The following is a 21,182-nucleotide window of genomic DNA, read 5'->3' on the forward strand; positions in this document are numbered from 1 at the left end:
CAAAATTTTCCAGTTGTTCCACTACTGTCCTTTATAGAAAAGAAAACAATCAGATCTAGGATCTGATTGAGGAATACATGTTATGTATAGTTTTCATGTATATTTAGTTTTGGTTTTTTTAATCTAAAATAGTTCCTAAATCTTTAAGACCTTAGCATTTTTGAGGAGTTCAGGCTGTTTAGTTTTTGTAGTGTTCTTTAATGAGGTTTGTCTGCTTCCTCATGATTAGATTGCGGTTATCCATTTTTGGCAGAAAAACTGTAGAAACGATGTGTTCTTCTTGGTGCATTGTATCAAGAGACGTGATATCTCTTTGTCCTGTTACTGGTGATACTACTTTGCTCACTTGGTTAAAGTAGAGTCGGCCTCTTTTCTCCATAGAGAGTTACAGTTTTCCTTTTGCAGGGAGACACTTTGAGATTGTGTGAATATCTATTTCTCATCAACAGTCTTGCACTAGTTTTAACTTCCATTCATGATTTTTGTCTGAAGCACTTACTACAGAATGGTTGCCAAATGATGGTTTTCTAATTTCATCATTCCTTCTACATTTAATTACATTTTACTGTAAGGAAGAGCTTTTCTTTCTTCTCCATTTATTTATGTATTCACTTATTTATTTACACCAGTATGGCTCAAGGATTCTTAGTTTGTTTCATGGGTTATAATCTGTTTCTATCATTATTTATTTAGATGTTGAAATTGTTCCAAATTTGTCTAGGAGAAGCGCCTTTGTGAAGACTCTTAGGTCCTTTTAACATATCTTCATCAATCTTTGATCACTTCCTTACTTTCTGGTATAGCAAGATATTCTAGACTTTCCAAGCCCCAGCCTAGAATCAGATAATTTACTCAAAAGAGCCCTGACTTCTTTTAAAGGAGGTGGAATTTAGAACTGAGATTTAGGTTCTAGATATGCTTGTGGTTCCTGGGGGTCCTTGCTCCCATGCACTCTTCGTGGACACGGCAAGTAACTGTCTGCATGTGCATTTGTGCATGTATTTTAGATAGATAGTGGACTCATTTATAAGGTACAGTCTATATCATTTTCAAATTTGATGTGATAATTATCAATGCATATTTTCCATCTTTTAATGTGTTCATCATGACTCATGAGTATTCATTTCCCAAAACAATAAATACATGGTATCAAGGAAGCAGTATCATTGTAACTATATTCATCATTTTGCATCTTTGAGAACAGTATTTTCAAATTAATTGGAGTGTTTTATGACATAATTAATTTGCTATTTTCTTGGCAAATTTATTTGTAATGGCACCTGGTGATTTGAAGAGTTTTCTTTCTTTGCATATTGTCCTTCTCAGCTCTCCCTGGCAATTTTTCAGATGATCTGGCAGCCCCAGCACTCACCTGAGGGCAAGGCTGGTAAGAATATAGACATCTTGAGACAGAGCAATTAGACCATGCTGATTTTTCCTCTAGGCCAGAAGACAGCCCCATCAATTACTGATGGATCTGTGGAGCGGAGCCTAGTGTATGCATATTCATTGTTCTGGCCCTTGTACCGTTAGTCATCTGTGGAAAGCCTAAGTCAGACCATCTTTTGTGCATATGCTGGCCTTGGCTTCCTGGCTGTGAGTAAAGCTTTGTTGATAATATGCCATTGCTACTAGGAAGCTTTGGCATTTGGAGAATGGGGATTAGGGCTTAAGGCTTATTAAAATAAATAAAAAATAAATAATGGTTATGCAATAAGTACATATTTCAGATATTTGATTTTCTTTGAGAAGTTAAAAATATTTTGAATGAATTGTTTGAATTTTAAAAGAAATTATTTTTTCCAAGTAGTAAATACATATGGTTAAAAAGCTAATAGAGCTTGCAGTGAGATTCACTATGTCTTTCCATTCACAGAGACAGCTTTACTTCCTATTGATTTTAATTCTACAGGTGGTTACCTTTGTATCTCTCAATAGTATGTTTGCAATGATATGTTTGTTCCTTCACTGTGTCCGTATGTGGATTTAGTTCATTTGAACAGTCTCCTGCCAGTATAGTTCTATTACTAGTCTTCATTTCTCCACTGGTCACCCCTGCTGTTTCTGGTCTCATTACTCATGGATCGTATGTCTTGGCCCCCCATTTAGAAGGAGAGTAGGATGTGGCTAAAATGTTCCTATCCTTTCATTGGTATCTTCTCCCCAACTTCTGCTGTTCTTTGCCAGTTTTATCTTTACTTTTCCTTTGTGAAAGTTGATTACATTCACTTTCTCTTCCACATCCTTGACTTATCTATAAGTTGATCCTAAAAATTGAAAACGGATAATTCACTACAGAGCCACTTATTGGACTGTGATTACACTTTCTTATCTCTGCTTCCAAGGCCATGACCCCTCTGGCACTCAGAGGGGAATTTTCTGGTGTTTATAATATGTGTGTGTATGTAGACATATGTGTGTATGCTTGTGTGTGTATAATTTAGTAAATTGATTTGGGTGATTTTTTTTTTCCTTTGAATTTCTGTTTATTTTTTTCTTGCATTTTGAGTCCATATCATATCTCAAGAGTTTTTTTGAGCTCTTACTCATGCTTTCTTTTCAGTTAGAATTCTTTCCTACTAATCATCCTCAAAATAATTGTATTCCTACCTAATAACAAATGCATGAGTGATAAGCTTTATGAGTTCTTGCATATTTGAAAATGTATTTAAATTGCACTGGATCGATGGTTTGGATAATTACCAGATATTAGATTGAAATCATTGCTCATAAGAATTTTCTAACATCCTGTACTACTGCCTTCTAACATCCGTGCTATTGATGAGAAGTTGGATACCCACCTGATTCTGTTTATGGCTGACTTTTTCGTTTACCATCTTCTCTTTATCTTTAATGTTCTAGAATTTATGATTATGGGTCTTTTTTCATTTCTCTTGCTTAACACTCATTAGGCTCCTTGACTTGAAGACGTAGGTGTTCCTTATCTTTTGGTTCTGACAAATTTTTTTGTATTATTTTAAAAATGACTTTCCTTTTTCTTTGTTCTATCTTTCCACAAATCATATAAGTTCCATATTAGGTAGACCTCTTCAATTATTTTCTTTGTTTCCTTATCTTTTATATTTCTATCTCTTAGTCTTTCTTTTCTGAGATATTAATTCTTTTGTTCATATCAGAATTAGTTTAACTTCTTTAATCTTGGTAGGCCGAATAATTTTCACTGGGCTTTATAGACAAAGAAAAAAAAAAACAGGTTCTAAAACCTTATTAGGTAGATTGAATTTTACATTTGTGTCTCTTACTATGACTTCTTTTGTTATCTTTATTTTCTACATCTTTTTGTCTTTTCATATTAGAACTAGAGAGAAGAATGAATTTTTGAAATATATTGATTGACAGGTGAATGTGATTTTATTAATTACATTCTTCAACACTAATAATTATAGTTATTTATAGAATAACTAGTGCAGTTCTGCATCATATTTACATGTATCATTTCTCACTTATTTTGAAAATATTTATAACTAATGAAAAGATAGATTTTAGAAGACAGTGGGTTTGTAACACTTTCTTTCTAGCAGATGGTATAGCCATCAGCCTCAGCTGACCTTTGCAGAATAAAGAATCGGCAGATTTAAGAGCTCTGGAAGAGCTTGTTTTCCAGATTTACACAGTTTACATCCCCCCATCTTATTTTATTAAACCTTTGTGAATTTTGAACTGTGACTATACCTCATCCAGGAAGCAATTACATAGACCTGATTTTGTAAAAGTAAAATTTTTGAATAATTTCATATAATCTATGTAATAAAATATTTTAAAATTGTTTTGGGCATGATTATGAAATATATTTAGAAAAATAACATTTGTACTACTTTGTTTAATCATTTTATTTTATTGATTTATTGAGTTTTGTTAGGTAGGTGGGGTTAACTTAGTAGACTTAGCTGAATTATTTCTAATTCTCACCTTGGTTGTTAATTTCTTCCCTGAATTATCATAGTGAGGACTCTATGTTAAGTAACTACTGCAAATCTTTTGTGTGTTTGACATGCTGTACAGTTAAGAATGTTATAAGTTGCTTGAAAGGTAGACCATTTTGAAGGTGTGAATATTATTATTGGCTCTGCGGTTTTGGATGAATTACTTCATCCTAGATAATTAAACAAGGTAATGCATAAAAGGGCCACATTGCCTGAAACATATGCCACAGTTAATGAAAGGGAGCCACATGACCCTGTTCTCTTGTACTTCTTTCTGTTTCACCTCCTTCCTCTGGACCTCTGAATTTAAACTTACACAGTGACCGTCATGTTTATTAGTCATATATCTTATTAAATAGGTAAATTGCTCTATTTATGAAGAGTAAGCTCACAGTGTTGGGTAGGTTTGTTAGAACACAACAATGACAAATTCGTAACCATAGAAGGTATTTAATATTGAAGTAAGAGATTTAATTATAGTGATAATATCCTTAAAAAGAAATGTTAATGGAAATCTTATTAATGTAATTACACCTTTAACTTTTTTTTTATTGAGGTCATAATAGTTTACAACATTGTGAAATTTCAGTTGTACCTTATTATTTGTTTGTCACCATATAAGTGCTCCCCTTCACCCTTTGTGCCCACCCCCTATCCCCCGTCCCTCTGGTAACCACTGACCTCTTCTCTTTGTCCATGTGTTTGTTTATCTTCCACATATGAGTGAAATCATTTGCTGTTTGTCTTTTTCTGTCTGGCTTGTTTCGCTTAACATAATACTCTCAAGGTCCGTCCATGTTGTTGAGAATGGTTCGATTTTGTCTTTAATTACACCTTTAACTTTTGAATTACATTATCTTCTAGTAAGTTTTATCTGCTAGGAAGTTGTAGTGTCCATCTTTCCTTGCTGATGAGGAGGGGTGAGAAGAGGGACACATACCCAAGTCTCATAGGTAATGATAAGCTGTGAATAAGTTTTGACCACACTTTTCCTCTCGGCACTTAGATTGCTATTTTTTATCTTTTATCTTTCTCTTATGGTCTGTTTTAATAGTCTTAACTTTATTGATTATCATTTTCCAAAAAATAGAAATATTTATAAGCTAATGGTGGGATTATTTGCAAACTTTAACCAATTCTGATTGCTCGATTTTTGCCATTGTATATTCCAGGAAAAGTAGTGAATGCCACTGTGAAAAATTATTTGAAGAAAAGTGCAAAGAGATTAAAATCGTGTAATGACAGATTCTTCTCAGCCTTCTCGTGGAAGTGTGTGTGTATTTGTGTGTGTGTGTGCACAGTTCCCTTGGCAGGGTTAATTCACTGAGAAGTGATGTAACAAACACATTTTACTATGGATATCGACGAGCCTTTTCATTTTATCTGGCATATTGATAGGTACAAAAAATAATTTAGAGCATAATTATTAGACCACATTATTTCGGATATTTTAATACTTATTTTATTCTGTATAGGTTGAAAAATGCAGCTTTTATTGTGTTTGTGGCTCAGGTATATAATTATTTGGTTAAAGCTATACTATTCCACAGAAACATGTTAAACTAAATGGCCCCTCAAGGGATAGAATAGATCTGCCTTCTGCTCTCAGGATTTGTAGGCAGCAAAGACCTGGAGTACTCTGAAATAATGTGCACTCAGTCAGGCTGCTGGAAGTGGAGAAGGACGGAGGCAGGTGAAAGGAGCATGGTAGCATCTGGGGCCCGTTTGATTCCTTGACGGGACTGTGGGGACTCAGTGGGTCTTTTTGAAGAAATTATGTGGTAAATCAGTCTCTCTTTTTCTCTTTCTCTTTTCCTACAGGGCCCCTGTGTCCACGATGAGGACTCTGGCCTATCACTCATAGGAAAGCCCGCCCTTCAGGCTCTTTTATATCACTGCCATTTTTATGAACATTTGAATCAAATGGTAAAACATTGTTACCTGGGGCGGTATACGTTTGATGTGAATTGTTCTGCTCTTGTTGGAACTTCAGAAGGCAGTGATTTAAATGGTAAGTATTATGTATTTATATTTTTACTTTTACAAAATGTAACTTTTAAAAAACTGTTAAAAACCTTATGTGTTTGTTACAAAATATTTGAAAAACAATGAAAATGCAGAGGAAAAAATTCATCTCTAGTCCGACTTCCTGGAGATTACTTTTATGATATGGTGTATTGTCCTCCTGTCTTCTTTCTCGGTGTTGCTTTTGTTTGTTTTACATAATTGTGTTCATATTTTATGTACATTTTTCTGTTCCCTCCTCTCACTAAACATTACCTAAGCATTTTTCTATGTTATAAATTCTTCATGGAAACCATTTTTGAGATCTTATTAATGTTTTATAAGTTATTTCATGTCCTTCAGTAAAGTTTTATAATTTTTTTATCTATTAATGTCTTCAACTTTTTGGAAGGTTCTTGCTAGGCAGTCAAAAATGAGACCTTCTCCTACTAAATTTTCTAATTTATTTTGCTAATGTATTGAAAAGCTATTTGTTCTTTTTTTGAAAAGCTATTCGTTTTTGATATGTTACACATTTATCAAAATATTGTGCTGTAGCCTTGTTATTTCTATTTATTTGTAGATTCTCTTAGATTTCCTAAGTACAAGATCTTAGCACATATAAATAGTAATATGTCTCATAATAATAAATAATGTAAGAATAAAAACAAATTGTATTTTTAAAGTAATTTTTTAAATAATTTTAAAAAATCTTGACATACATTCACACTTACAGAAAAGGTGCAAAAATAGTACAAAGAATTCTCAAATGTTTACATTTTACTTTATTTGCCCCTACACTATGTGTATGTAAATGTATATGTGTCTATAAGTCAAATTTATTTATATGTGTGTATATGTGTATATATATGTTTTTCTGAGTCGTTTAAGAGTAAATTGCAGACATGAAGTTTCTTTGCCCCCAAATACTTAAGTGTGAATTTCTAATTCACTTTTCTGCTTACTTCTTGGAGGAATTAAGAGGAAAATGACATTTGGTGACATTTTTGAACATTCTATATAAATGTCCCTATTAGGAAATTGACTCATTTAATTGTTTAGATTTCTCTGGATTAGTCAAAGCATGGCCCTTAAACCAATAACATTAACATCTTCTGTGAGCTTGTTAAAAATACAAATTTACAGCTCCCACCTTGATTTGGGGAATGGAATTTCTGGGTATAGGACCCAGGAAACTGCTTTAACAAGCTGTTTATGATTCTTATGCACATTAAAGTTTGGGAGCTGGTGCTCCTGATAAATTGTGTTAGGTTAAGCTAAAACACAATCAACTAGATTTTAGTTATTAGATTTTTTGTGAAACAGGTTTATATATAAATTAGTTAAGAATAATAAAAATTAGGCAAACCTCTTTCCTTAGTTCTTGATTGGTTTTATGTAATGTATTCTTTATTTTAATTGTTACAGTACCCAGGACACTATTTATGTTGACAGTTTCTTGTTGTCACAGGTTTAGATGAGTCATTCAAGTTTTGGAGGGGTCCATCTAGGATGTCCAACCAAGATCGAGATCCAAGTTCTCTCTCCACCTCGGAAACAATGGTACTTCCAAAGAATGCATAAATGTTTCCTTTTGAATCTGAAAAAAAGTTGAATTTACATAGTGGAGAAAAAGAATGTATACAAAGTATAAGATGATAATTATTGGCTGTGATTTATTTGAAGAGCTGTCTGGACAGAACTAGGGTCTGCCTTGCTCATATAGGTACACTGAATATCCTTTTAGATGAATTTTCAATCTATTTCATACCTTTTTTGATAGAACCAGAAATAGAAAAGTTTAAAAATGTTTATCAGTAGTCTGAAATACCTGAAATTTATGTCTGCCTATCTGCCTGCCTTTTTCTTTTCATTCGTAAGTTGCTTTGTTCTAAAATTTTGAGACACTAGTATTTCTAGATAATGACTATAACTAGGTTTCAGTTGTTTTACAAGCATACAAAATCATTTATTCTCAACTAGAAAACATTCCGTTAAAGTAAGAATTCTTGGAGCAATTACTGTGTTGTAGAACCTGTTAGGAAGGCAAAGGCTTGGCCCCCTTGCTTCCAGGAGCAAAAATAATGAGACTAATAATTATACAGGCATTAATAAGATTCACCTCCTCTGGTGTCTCAAGACACTGGTACTTTTTGCTGTAGTTTTAAGAGTCTTTTTTTTGTTGTTGAATTCAGAAGAGTTTGTGTTTAGTGCTAAATTGAACCTTTATTTGGAAAAGCAGAATAATTACCCCAGATCCACTAGATGTCATGCTTTCCTTTCCAAGGTAGAAATAGTATGTATCTTTCTCTCAAGAAGAGAAATAGTGATATGATTAAATACAAAAAGAAGTTGTATTAATTGGTTATTTAGTTCATGCATTAATATGTGCTTAAGAGTAATTTTTCTTGGGTTACTCTGTTTCTTAAAAGGGCTAAAGACTAACCTTGAAATATTAATACATTTTTAGTTCTTTGCTTATTAGTAGGTATTCAGTAAATAGTAATGGTCTAATAACTTTATCTTAGCTACTTTATAAATATCTAGTTGTGTTTATCCAAGAAGACTTAAGTGCCAAAAGCCAAAGCAGATCAAACTTTTGCGTTTCTCTGTTCTATAATGACATATAAATCTTACAGGTTAGGATACTAAATTTTCCAAGAAAAACTTTGGAAATACGTTACTTATTGTGATTATTATTAAAATAGAAACACCTCTAGTAATGTGAAAGTCTTTAACTTGTTTGTGTTTGAATGTCACATAGTGTTTTAAAAATATATACCAATGAAATCTGTTTTTTCTTTTTTTAAGAATTCTTATATGTAGTCCTATGTAAGATGTTTTTTCACGTAGTTTCTCAAAAGGCTAGTATTATCTGTTGGAATTTTTACAGTTAACTCTTTGCTTCCTTTTTTTTGGATCCCAAACAAAAGAATTTTGGTGCCTTTTACTCACTAAACTGGTGACTTTTATTCACAAAAATAGTCTAATTGCCCCAATTCTACTGTCATGTTTTCCTTATCATGCCAGAGACACTGTGTATCTTTGTCCCAACAGGAGAGAAGTCTGGAGAGTTTATTCATTATACCGATTTTACTTTAAACTCAGGCTGTCAACACCCGGACCAGCTAATGCTTTCTCACGTATAAGAAAATGTTGAAGTTACAAATTGAGATGTCACCTTAGTGGATGTAAATCTTGCTAATAAGCTTATCTGGTTATTTATATTATTATTTTGTGTATCTCCCAGATAGGAGAAAAGATGCAATTTCTTTATTGGTGTGTTTGTTTTTACATTTTGTCTTTCTAAGGAAAGGGCTATCTTTTGATTTGGGTCATGTCATCCATTATGCTGTTGCTGGGTCAATATTTACTCTGTACTGTTAATGCCACATTAGGGACTTTAATGGTATTATCTAATGAACATTAGCTCTGTTGTTTGGCAAGCTTTGTAAGGATTGGGACTTGTGTGTTTTGTAAATACAGATAAGGAGTGTCATTGTCACCTTAGGGACATTGCCCTTGTGAATAAATGCCTTTTCAGAGATGGCTTTTCCTCCTGCCCCAGGGAAGGAGAAGTGTAGGGGGGATCAGGCATTAGTCCTTTCTCCTTCTAGAGTCATGTTTCTGCTTGTCAGAAATATTCAAGCTAGATAGGTGTTTGTGCCTAGTAAATACCAGTGTGCAGCAACAACTTTATGACCAAATTTTGGTCTTTTCTGCCACTCTTGAGGAGAATTATGTCTATTTTTTCAATCTATTTTATCAGTTGTCAAAATAAAGGAAATGTGCTTCCTTTCCTTTTGAGCTTTTCTTTGTGATATATGTGATTCTTTAAAACTTTCTGGAGCACTAATTTAAAGAAAACTGATTTTACTCTGTTTGTTTAAACATTTAGAGAAATTTTACTCATGTGTCTCCATAGTCTTAAAAAAACTGAAAATCATTCTTACTATCGTTGTTTTACAAAGGAAGAGGTTAAGGCATGGAATGAATAAGCGTCTTGTTCAAGGTTCCAGCGCTGGTAACTGGTAGAGCGTTCAAATCCAGAAGTACGTTTGGCTCTAGAGCCCAAGTTGTTGGCCATCTGTTGTAGTCCTCACTACAAAGCCAGAAGTGATTGGTGCCACAATAGATGTTATAGTCAGGGTGTGTAGAGGTTACACTAGAAGGAATGATGAAATCGGAAGTGGTTTTATGTAAGAAGTACCCATTGATATGGGCTTTAAAGGATTAATCCCTTCTCCGTTAATTTGTATGCACACATTTGCAAGGAGCTGAGAAGATATTCAGATATGTTTTAGGATTTAGTACCCACTTACGAGCGTTGAAAGTCCAGTTGAGAACATAGACGTAATTAGAAAATAGCAGAATACCGAGTAGTATTGTGCTGAAAGCACTAGATATTCAGAGAATGCATGGGGCTGTTTGGAGTGTGGGAGGAAGGCTGAAGTTTGGTCACCAGTGTAACCAGATAGGAGTCAGCCAAGAGAGCTGAGTCTGCTTTTGGATTTGAAGAGGTAAGATGTAATAGCTATAAAGATAGTTCAGCAGAGTAAAATGGCATGAAACGTTACAATTGACATTAGAGAAATATGTGTTGATATTTCTTCGTTGGCAGTTAAAAGGTATTTTAGAGAATGAAGAGTAGACGAAGAGCGGTTAAAGCATGGACAGGTCTCAGGGGCTTATTTAGAAGAAAAATAGTTCAGACCTGGGGATAGTAATGGGGCATTACATACCTCCAGTGTGGTGATCCCAGGAAAACCTGGGGAGTTGGCAGTATGCATGATGGTGGGGGGGAGAGAGAGACAGTGATATACTTTGTTTAAATAAACTTTTACCTGTGGGTGACCTGGAATCTAAGAACCTGTATATTTTAGTTAGAAGGAAACTACAAGTGACATTCTGTTCCTAAGTATTGGAAACGTGGGCCTCTGGGCTATAGTACAACAAAAATGAATGCTTCTTTTTTTTGGTGTAAAAATTTAATATTGATTCTATTAATAAAACTTAGACATTGATGGTTTGTAATACCTTGATATTAGTTTTTTTCTAATATAATTTCTCATACATGATGTTAGAGTGAATACAATGACAGGTAAAAATAGAATATTATTCTATTCTATGTGCATAATGTGTACTATTTTTTTTTTTTTTGAGAAAGGTTGGCTCTGAGTTAACATCTGCCGCCAATCCTCCCCTTTTTGCTGAGGAAGACTGGCCCTGAGCTAACATCTATGCCCATCTTCCTCTACTTTATATATAGGATGCCTGCCACAGCATAGCTTGACAAGTGGTGTGTAGGTTCCCACCCGGGATCCAAATTGGAATGTGCGAACTTAACTGCTGTGCCATGGGGCCAGCACCCATAATGTGTACTATTTTTATAAGTCATTATTCTTTTAAATATTATTAGAGCAAATAATTTTTATTTTTTCTGTACTTTGTACTCACTTTGGTATGTTGGAAGTTTTCCGAAATAAGTCACTGTAGAGTTACAGCCATTGCTATCAAGTTCAAACATTTAAAGAAACTGGCAAAAACATTTTGAACTTGATTTCAGCAATTTTATGAAGTAGGTAACTATAACTTAAATAAGTTAAATAGGTTTGGGTCTTATATTTGTACTAAAGCACACTTTCTTAATTTTGGTAAAAAGTTGATTATTTTATGTAATAAGTTTTGATGTGTGGAGAGCGCCAACTTCTTTGCCTTTAGGGCTCAGATGATGACACCCCTAGTTTACTCTGTGCCGCTACCCATGTTAAGCGCTACAAATGGCTGAAGTTGTTAAATCCATACCATTTGAGCATTCTGCTCTTTTAAATGAAGAAACACTGACTTAGAGAATTTAAGTATTTGGCCTGAGGTCACAAAACTAATAGAGGATGGAACAGAACAAGCTCTAGGAAACTTGTTCTCTGAAGTCATACGCGGTACAACACAGGGGCCCCTGACTGTGTCCTGGTCTGTTACATCCCTGTGTGAGGAAGTGATCTTAATGTTAGACAGGGAGCAGTCTTACAGCATCTTCCGCTCATTCCTTCAGTGGTATTTTTCTGAGTCTTCTTTTTTTATGTTGCACACAATCCATTCGAATCATGAATATATATAGTTGAAATGATTTAAATTTCTTCTTATAATTTGGTTAGAATTTAATGATTACAAATTGTGAAGCATGACGAAGCTTTTTGGGTCTTGGCCATGTCGAGAAAGGTATCATTTATAAAAATGAACAGATGGAACCTAGAATCCCTTAGAAACTTTTTATACCTTATATTTTGCCATGTTTTAAAAATGTGAGTTGATTTGTACCCTTTTTCATACCACAAATCCTCATTTTCTTCCTGTGTTCTCTTAATTTTTTAAAAATCAAATAACCTTTTTTGATACCAAGACTGCTTTTGATGAAAGAGGATAGAAAGTACTATAAAATTGTTTTTTTTTCATTGAGGTAGCATTAGTTTACAACACTATATGGATTTCAGGGGTACATCATTGTATCTCAACTTCTGTATACATTGCATCATGTTCACCACCAAAAGTCTAGTTTTCATCCATCACCATACGACTGACCCCCTTTACCCCTTTCGACCTCCCCTTACTCTTTTCCCCTCTGGAAGCCACCATCTATTCTCTTTTTCTGTGTTTGTTGTTGTTGTTTATATTCCAAATGAGTAAAATCATATGCTATTTGTCTTTCTGTCTGACTTATTTCGCTTGGCATAACACGCTCAAGGTCCAGCCATGTTGTTGCAAATGGGAGGTTTCTTCTTTTTTTCTTGATGACTGAGTAGTATTCCATTGTGTGTGTGTGTATCACGTTTTGTTTATTCATCCTTTTGTCAGTGGGTGCTTAGTTTGTTTCCAAGTCCTGGCTACTGTAAATAATGCTACAATGGACACAGGGGTGCATATATCTTTTCAAGTTAGTATTTTCGTATTATTTGGATAAATACACAGCAGTGGAATAGCTAGATCACGTGGTAGTTCTAAGTCTTAATTTTTTGAGGAATCTCCATACTGTTTTCCATAGTGTTTGTACCAGTTTACATTCCCACCAGCAGTGCACAAGGGTTCCCATTTCTCCGCATCCTCTCCAACACTTATTATTTCTTTAAACAAGCCTCTCCTCCTTTCTCCCTCCCTTATCCCTCTGGCATACTTATAATCCTTATATTACTTTTCCTAATTAAGTCAGATATTTCTCAAAGAATTTCATCATTGTTTTAAAATCTTAGTTCTCTCTTCCTCGACCTGAAGCATTTCTAGAGTTCTGTCTGTGAGGTCACTCATTCTCTACGCTGTAAGTCTACTCTATTTTTTATGCTTTTTACATTATTTTTTATCTCATTAATTGTCTTCTTCATATCCAGAATTTCTGTTTGGTTTCTTTTTGGAGCTTCAGTCTCTTTGGTGAAGTATTCCTTCTGTCCATTAATTTTATTCCTGAGCTCACTGAACTGCCTTTCTGAGTTTTGTAACGCGTTGAGTTTCTTTATGATAGCTATTTTGCATTCTCTGTCAGTTAGATTGTAGTCTTCTGTGACTTCAGGTTTGAATTCAGGAGACTTGTCGTTTTCCTTCTGTTCTGAAGTGTTAATGTGGTACTTCATGGTGTTTAATGAATTGATCCTCTACCAATGCATCTGTGGCAGTAATCACCTTTTCCTGTTTGGGTACAGCTATGGTTACTTTGGTCCTGGTCACCTGGATCTTGTGTTCCTCCACTGGCTCTCTGTGGGCTTGGATGCTGCTGTCCCATGCGCCACCTGTGTGGCTGTTCTTGGGTTGTCTTGGGGTGCTGGTTGCACTGCTGGCAGGGGTGCTGGGTTCACAGGTATCACTGTCACTAGTGGTGGCCTGGGGACCCGGAGACTTGTATACAGCCCCTCTGCTACTGATAGAGCTGGTGTTAGGGTTGCCCCCACTGGGTGCTGGGTCACGAGTTCTGCTGTGGTTCCTGTTGCTTCTGGTCACAGATTCCCCATGCCACCGTTTTGGGGCCCAGGGGCTGTTTTTTTCTGTTCCCGTGCTGTCTGATCATAATTATGCTAGTCAGCCACTCTGTGTTCATGTGGGCTGAGTTGCAGCCACTCAGTGAGGCACCTCTGTACAGGCTGGGCTGCCACACTCAGCAGGCAAGTCATACTTGTGTGGGTGGAGCTGCTGCCTGGCACTGTGCCTTCATGCAGGCTGCGCCGCTGCCACTCAGCAGGGAGTGTTCACACAGGCGGGACCACCGCAGCCCTGGTACAAGGCTTGTTATTTCTTGTCTTTTTAATAATAGCCATTCTGATGGGCATGAGGTGATATCTCATTGTGGTTTTGATTTGCATTTCCCTAATAATTAATGATGTTGAACATCTTCTCATGTGCCTATTGGCCATCTCTCTGTATATTCTTTGGAAAAATATCTGTTCAGATCCTCTGTATATTTTTTAACTGGGTGGTTTGTGTTTTTGTTGTTGGGTTGTATGAGTTCTTTCTATATTTTGAATATTAACCCCTTTCATATGTACAATTTTCAAATATCTTTTCCCAATCAGTAGATTGTCTTTTCCTTTTGTCAATGGATTTCTTTGATGTACAGAAGCTTTTTAGTTTAATGTAGTCCCACTTGTTTGTTTTTGTTTTGCTTCCCTTGTCTGAGGAGGCATATTCAAGAACATACTGCTAAGACTGATGTCAAAGGGAACACTACCTATGTTTTCTTCTAGGAGTTTTATGGTTTCAGATCTTCCATTCAAGTCATTAATCCCTTTTGAGTTAATTTTTGTGTATGGTATAAGATAGTGGTCTGGTTTCATTCTTTCACATGTGGTTGCCCAGTTTTCCCAGCACCATTTATTGAAGAGACTTTCCTTTCTCTATTGTACATTCTTGGCTCCTTTGTTGAAAATTAGCTGTCCATATAGGTATGGATTTATTTCTGGGCTCTACAGTCTGTTCCATTGATCTGTGTGTCTTTTTTTCTTCCAGGACCACATTATTTTAATTACTGTAGCTTTGTAGTATACTTTGAAATCAAGGAGTGTGATAATACCCCCAGTTTTGATCATTTTTCTCAGGATTGCTTTGTTATTCCATATAAATTTTAGGATTCTTTGTTCTATTTCTGTGAAAAATGTTGTTGGGATTTTGATAGGGATTGCATTGAATCTATAGATAGCTTTAGGTAATATGGACATTTTAACTATGTTATTTCTTCCAATCAATGAGCACAGAGTATCTTTCCATTTCTTTCTGTATTCTTCGATTTCTTGCAACAGTGTCTTATAGTTTTCAGTGCACAGCTCTTTCACCTCCTTGGTTAAATTTATTCCTAGGTATTATATTCTTTTTCTTGCCATTGTAAATGAGAGTGTTTTCTTGATTTCTCTTTCTTCTAGTTCATTTTTAGTGTATAGAAATGCAACTGATTTTTGTATGTTGATTTTGTACCCTGCAACTTTACTGTATTCATTTATTTCTTAGGTTTTTCGTGGATTCTTTAGGATTTTCTCTATATAAAATTATGTCATCTGCAATTAGTGACAATACTCTTCCTTTCCAATTTGTATACCTTTTATTTAGTTTTCTTGCCTAATTGCTCTGGCTAGGACTTTCCATACTATGTTGAATAAGAGTGGCGAGAGTGGGCATGCTTGTTCCTGTTCTTAGAGGGATAGCTTTCAGTCTTTCACTGTTGAGTATAATATTGACTGTGATTTTGTCATGTATGGCGTTTATTATCTTGAGGTCCTTTCCTTCTATACCCATTTTATTGAGAGTTTTTGTCATAAATGGATACTGGCTCTTGTCAAATAGTTTCTGTGCATTTATTGAGATAGTCATATGATTTTTATTATTCACATTGTTAATGTGGTGTATCATATTGATTGATTTGCAAATGTTGAACCATCCTTGCATCCCTGGAATAAATCCCACTTGATCATGGTGTATGATTGTTTCAATGTATTGTATTTAATTTGCTGATATTTTGTTGAGGATTTTTGCCTCTATATTATCAGTAGTGTTGGCTTGTAATTTTCTTTTTTTGTGGTATCCTTCTCTGGTTTTGGTATCAGGGTCATGTTGGCCTCATAAAATGAGTTAGGAAGCATCTCCTCCTCTTCAATTTTTTGGAAGAGTTTGAGAAGGATAGGTATTAAGTCTTTTTGAATGTTTGGTAGAATTAACCAGAGAAACTGTCTGATTGTGAACTCTTGTTTTTTGGGAGGTTTTTGATTGCTATTTCAATCTCCTTATTAGTTATCAGTCCATTCAGATTCTCTATTCTTCTTGATTCAGTTTTGGAAGGTTGTATGATTCTAAGAATTTATTCATTTCTTCTATGTTACCAGTTTGTTGGTGTATAGCTTTTCATAGTCCTCTTTTGTAATCCTTTGTATTTTTGTGCTATTTGTTGTAATTTCTCCTCTTTGTTTTCTGTTTTTATTTGAACTTTCTCTCTTTTTTTCTTAGTGAGTGTAGCTAAACGTTTGTCAATTTTGTTTATCTTTTCAAAGAACCAGCTCTTAGTTTCATCGATCTTTTCTGTTGTCTTTTTAGTCTCTATTTTATTTCTGTTCTGATTTTTATCACTTCTTTTCTTCTACTGACTTTGGGCCTTATTTGTTGTTCTTTTTCTATTTCCTTTAGGTATAATGTTAGGTTTTTTTCTTTTGAGATTTTTCTTGTTGATAGTCTGTATTGCTATCAACTTCCCTCTTAGTACTGCTTTTACAGTATCCTGTAGGTTGTGATATGTCATGTTTTCATTTTCATTTGTCTTCAGGTATTTTTTGATTTCTCCTTTGATTTCTTCATTGATCCAGTGGTTGTTCAGTAGCATGTTGTTTAGTCTCCACATATTTGTGACTTTTCCAGCTTCTTTTTTGTACTTGATTTGTAGTTTTATACCATTGTGATCAGAAAAGACGCTTGATGATTTCAATCTTTTTAATCTTAAATATGTGTTCTGTCCTTGAGACTATTTCATGTGCACTTGAGAAGAATGTGTATTCTGCTGCTTTTGGATGGAATGTTCTATATATATCTGTTAAGTCCATCTGGTCTAATGTTTCATTTAAGGCCAATGTTTCCTTGTTGGCTTTCTGTCTGTATGATCAATCCATTGATGTAAGTGGGGTGTTGAGGTCCCCGACTATTATTGTGTTGCTGTCAGTTTCGCCCTTTAGGTCTATTAATAATTGATTTAGATATTTAAGTGCTCCTATGTTAGGCACATATATTAATAAATGTTATGTTTTCTTGAATGGATTCTTCCCTTTATCGGTATATAATGTCCATTTTTGTCTCTTGTTATCTTTTCTGACTTGGAGACTACTTTGTCTGTTACAAGTATGACTACACCCATTTTCTTTTGGCTACCATTTGCTTGAAGTATCGTCTTCCATCCTTTCACTTTGAGCTTATGTTTGTCTTTAGGGCTGAGATGGGTCTCTTGGAGGCAGCAGATTGTTGGGTCTTGGTTTTTAATCCATCCAGCCACTCTGTGTCTTTTGATTGGTGAGTTCAGTCCATTTACATTTAGGGTGATTATTGATATATGAGGACTTAATACTGCCATTTTATCTTTTGTTTTCTGGTTTCTCTATATTTCTGTTGCTTCTTTTTCATTGTGTTTCTGTCACCTATTTCATTTTGGTGGTTTTCTGTGACGTTTTTCTTAGTTTCCCCTTCTTTAAGTTTCATTTCTCTGGTCTCAATCTTTGTTTTGTGGTTACCATGAGGTTTGTATAAAAGGTCTCATAGATAAGATAATCCTTTCTCTGCTTTTACTATCTTATCTTCATTTGCCTGTACAAGTTCCATTCTTTTCCTCTCAGCCTTCTATGTTTTGTTGTCACATATTATCTCTTTTTATGTTGTAAGTTCATTACCAAATTGAAGTGGTTATAGTTATTTTTAATGTTTCCTTTCCCTTTAAGCTTTATGTTATAATTAAGTGTTTACCAACCTGTTCTGATACAGAGTTGCAATTTTCTGGTTTTGTCATCTTGCTCAAAGTCTTGTTTACCTTTGCCTTTTTGTTTCAGGTAGGAAAGCTCCTTTCAACATTTCTTGTAAGACAGATCTAGTTATGATGAACTCTCTTAGCTTTTGTTTCTATGGAAAATACTTTATTGCTCTTTCATATGTGAAGGATAACTTTGCTGGATAGAGTATTCTTCACTGACAGCTTTTATATCTCAAGATTTTGAATATATCATCCACTATGTCCTGGCCTGTAGAGTTTTTGCTGAGAAATTTACTGACAGCCTAATGGGGGTTCTCTTGTAGGTTATTGTTTTTTTCCCTCTGGCTGCCTTTAATATTCCATTTTTGTTGTTGACTTTTGACTGTTTTATTATCATGTGTCTTGGAGAAAGTCTTTTGCATCAAGATAATTGGATGTTCTGTTAGCTTCATGGATTTGTATATCCAGTTTCTTCCCCAGGTTTGGGAAGTTATAAGGTATTATTTCTTTAAATAAACTCTCTGCTCCCTTTTCTCTCTCTTCGCCTTCTGGGATACCCATTATCCTTCTATTGCCCTTTCTAATGGAGTCAGATAATTCTTGTAGAATTTCTACCTTTTAAAAAAATCTTATTTCTCTATCCTCTTATACCTGCATCATTTCTGGATTTCTATCTTTAAGCTCTCTCATTCTGTCTTCCATATGGTCTGATTTATTTCCAATACTTTCTAATCTGTTCTTCGTCTCATTTATTTTCTTCAGCTCCAAAATTTGTTTTTATTTTTTTAGAATTTCAATCTCTTTGGTAAAATAATCTTTCTGTTCATTAATTTTATTCCTTAGGTCATTGAACTGTCTTTCTGAGTTTTCTTGTAGCTTGTTGAGTTTCTTCATGGCAGCTGTTTTGAATTCTTTATTAGCTAGATCACAATCTTTCATGATTTTATGTTTGGTTTCTGGAGAGTTGTTATTTTCTTTTTGCAATGTTGCATTATCATGGCTTTTTGTGGTGGTTAATGAATTATTCCTCTGCTGGTGTATTTGTCATAGTGAACACTTTTCTTATTTAGGTATAGCTTTTTTTGTTTTGATTTGAACTGTTTAGCTAGTTGGAGATTAGAGGTTTTGCTTTTGTTTTTCAGTAGGTGGCGCCATACACTAGTTTTTCATTTCTCTTACCTGAGCTGCCTCAGGCTGTATTTGAGGGTCAGCTTTTCCACCCTCCACCACCTTTATTAGGGGTGTTACTGGTACTCTTGTCATTGCTGCCTGCACTTTTGGTGGTCACTGATGCCTTGCTGTTGCTGGTGTTGCTGCGGTCACTGGCTTTGCTGCCAAGGGTACAGGGACCACTGATGCCTTCAGCATGTGTGGGGTCATCTGTGTTGGAAGCTCCGCTGCGGTGTGGGGGAACAGGAGGGTGGGCAGGGAACTGGGTTCATGGGGTACTGCCTCCACTGTTGTTTATTTCCCTGTGGTCACAGGTGCCACTGCCATTGGGAGGCTGGAGTTGTGTGCATGTCTCCACTACTGCTAATAGGCTCTGAGCTACAGCCAGGGCCTGGGGATCACGGGGCTCCACCTTTGCTGCTGCTCTACTCTCTGTGGCTGCAGGTGCCACAATGGCTGCTAGGCTAGCGTTGCGTATGTGCACATCTCCACTGCTGCCCACCAGGTTCTTGGGTGAGGCAGCTGGCTCAGCCATCAAGGCCAGGGGCCATGATCCTGCACACTGCCTCTACTGTTCTCTCAGTTAACTCCTGTATGTGCTCCACTCCAGTCCACCCACCTTTGTATGTACCAGATTGCGGATCTCTTGACATCCTTGTGTGTTGGGCAGTGTAGCCTTTGTTGAGTTGCGGGTGTTTTGCTTGCTGTAGATTGAACGGGAGAGACAAAGGGATTATCTCACACTGCCATGATGATGACATCCCTATACATTGATTTTGACAAATATCCAAGTCCTAAATTAACTTTCAAAAAATTTTGAAGTATCTAGTGAACTCTTTTGTTTCTGTAAGGCAGGATACAAAGAAAACAGCTTTTGAATATTGATGTATTTTGTTTATGACAGAAATTGTTCTTTTTAAAACTCAAATCCTACTTTAATATGGTAAATGTCTTTGCTACTTTCTACTATTTCAAAGGGACTCTCAAATTATAATTGCTTATTTTATGATGAGGCATGATTTAGAAAGCTTCTTTAGTTATCTAATCTGTTTATAAACACGTTGTAGAAAAGGTTATCTTTTTTAGTTTTTATAAGAAAAATTTGAGTCTGCTTTAGGACAGTGGCTTTAAGTAGCATCATCCTATCTGCGTTAACAGGCTTTTATTGCCTTCTATAATACCAGTAAAGTGATAAGGCTAGAAGTGTAAATACTTCAAGTCAAGGAAAACTCAGTTTTATTTGTCTTATCAAGGGAATGTAAATTGAAAATCTTAGGATGTGTCATGTAGCAGTTGTGAAAGTGAGGGAAGTCTAGATTGTGATTTTCCACTGAGACCATTTTAATGAATAGGGCAAGTGATAGACACAAGAATTAGACGGACTCACTGTTACAACAGGACAACTCTGGCCTCTCACTTGGGGCTTCCTACTTACTGTGGGATAGAGAACAAATGAGAATGTGTATTCTCTGCTATGGTGGAAGGGAAGAGATGACTAAGCATGTTCAGTTTGCTTTTGAACTAAGCCAGTCCCAGCTCCTCTACCTGGGAGGGAGGCCAGAAGTCTTAGTGCGGTCGAAGTTCCTCCATGGAAACAAGGAGGAATGGAGAGAAAGAAGCATATCCTCTCAAATAGGGGTAACTAGTTCTCAGGCGGGTTGTCCAAGGACTTCCTCTGCCTTAAGTGGGTTTGTGCTGTCATGAATACAGTCCTGGACTGAGAATCCTAATTAAGAATCTGAACTTGGGTGCACCTGTTACTTATGGTCTTTATCTCTAAATGAGAACCTGACATAGATCAGGCCTTTTCTACCTACAGCATTGTAGGCTCATGTGAACCTCCACTTGCCAGTAGCTAATACTTGAATTTCAAAATTGACTACTTGTTACTTGGATTTCAAGATGGCAAATATCATATTTAGTTATCAATGTGTGTTATTAAATATAATCAAGTAATGGGCCGACCCAGTGTCATAGTGGTTAACTTCGTGTGCTCTGCCTTGGTGGCCCAGGGTTTGCAGGTTCAGATCCTGGGTGTGGACCTACACACTACTCACCAAGCCATACTGTGGCAGTGTCCCACATACAAAACAGAG

General features: G+C 35.6%; 1 protein-coding gene across 5 annotated transcripts in view; it reads left to right on the plus strand.

The window, feature by feature from the left end:
• The window catches only part of RTTN (rotatin), a 149,650-nt gene that overhangs the window by 83,374 nt on the left and 45,094 nt on the right, over positions 1-21,182 (plus strand). For all 5 annotated transcript variants that reach the window (XM_014839620.3, XM_070512873.1, XM_014839622.3 and 2 more), the window contains 2 exons: positions 5,766-5,955; positions 7,420-7,511. In XM_014839620.3, the coding sequence (XP_014695106.2) occupies positions 5,766-5,955; positions 7,420-7,511 (282 nt within the window). The remainder of the gene's footprint in view (positions 1-5,765; positions 5,956-7,419; positions 7,512-21,182) is intronic.

The sequence above is a fragment of the Equus asinus genome, chromosome 7, assembly GCF_041296235.1.
Source record: "Equus asinus isolate D_3611 breed Donkey chromosome 7, EquAss-T2T_v2, whole genome shotgun sequence".
In the NCBI taxonomy this organism is placed as follows: domain Eukaryota; kingdom Metazoa; phylum Chordata; class Mammalia; order Perissodactyla; family Equidae; genus Equus; species Equus asinus.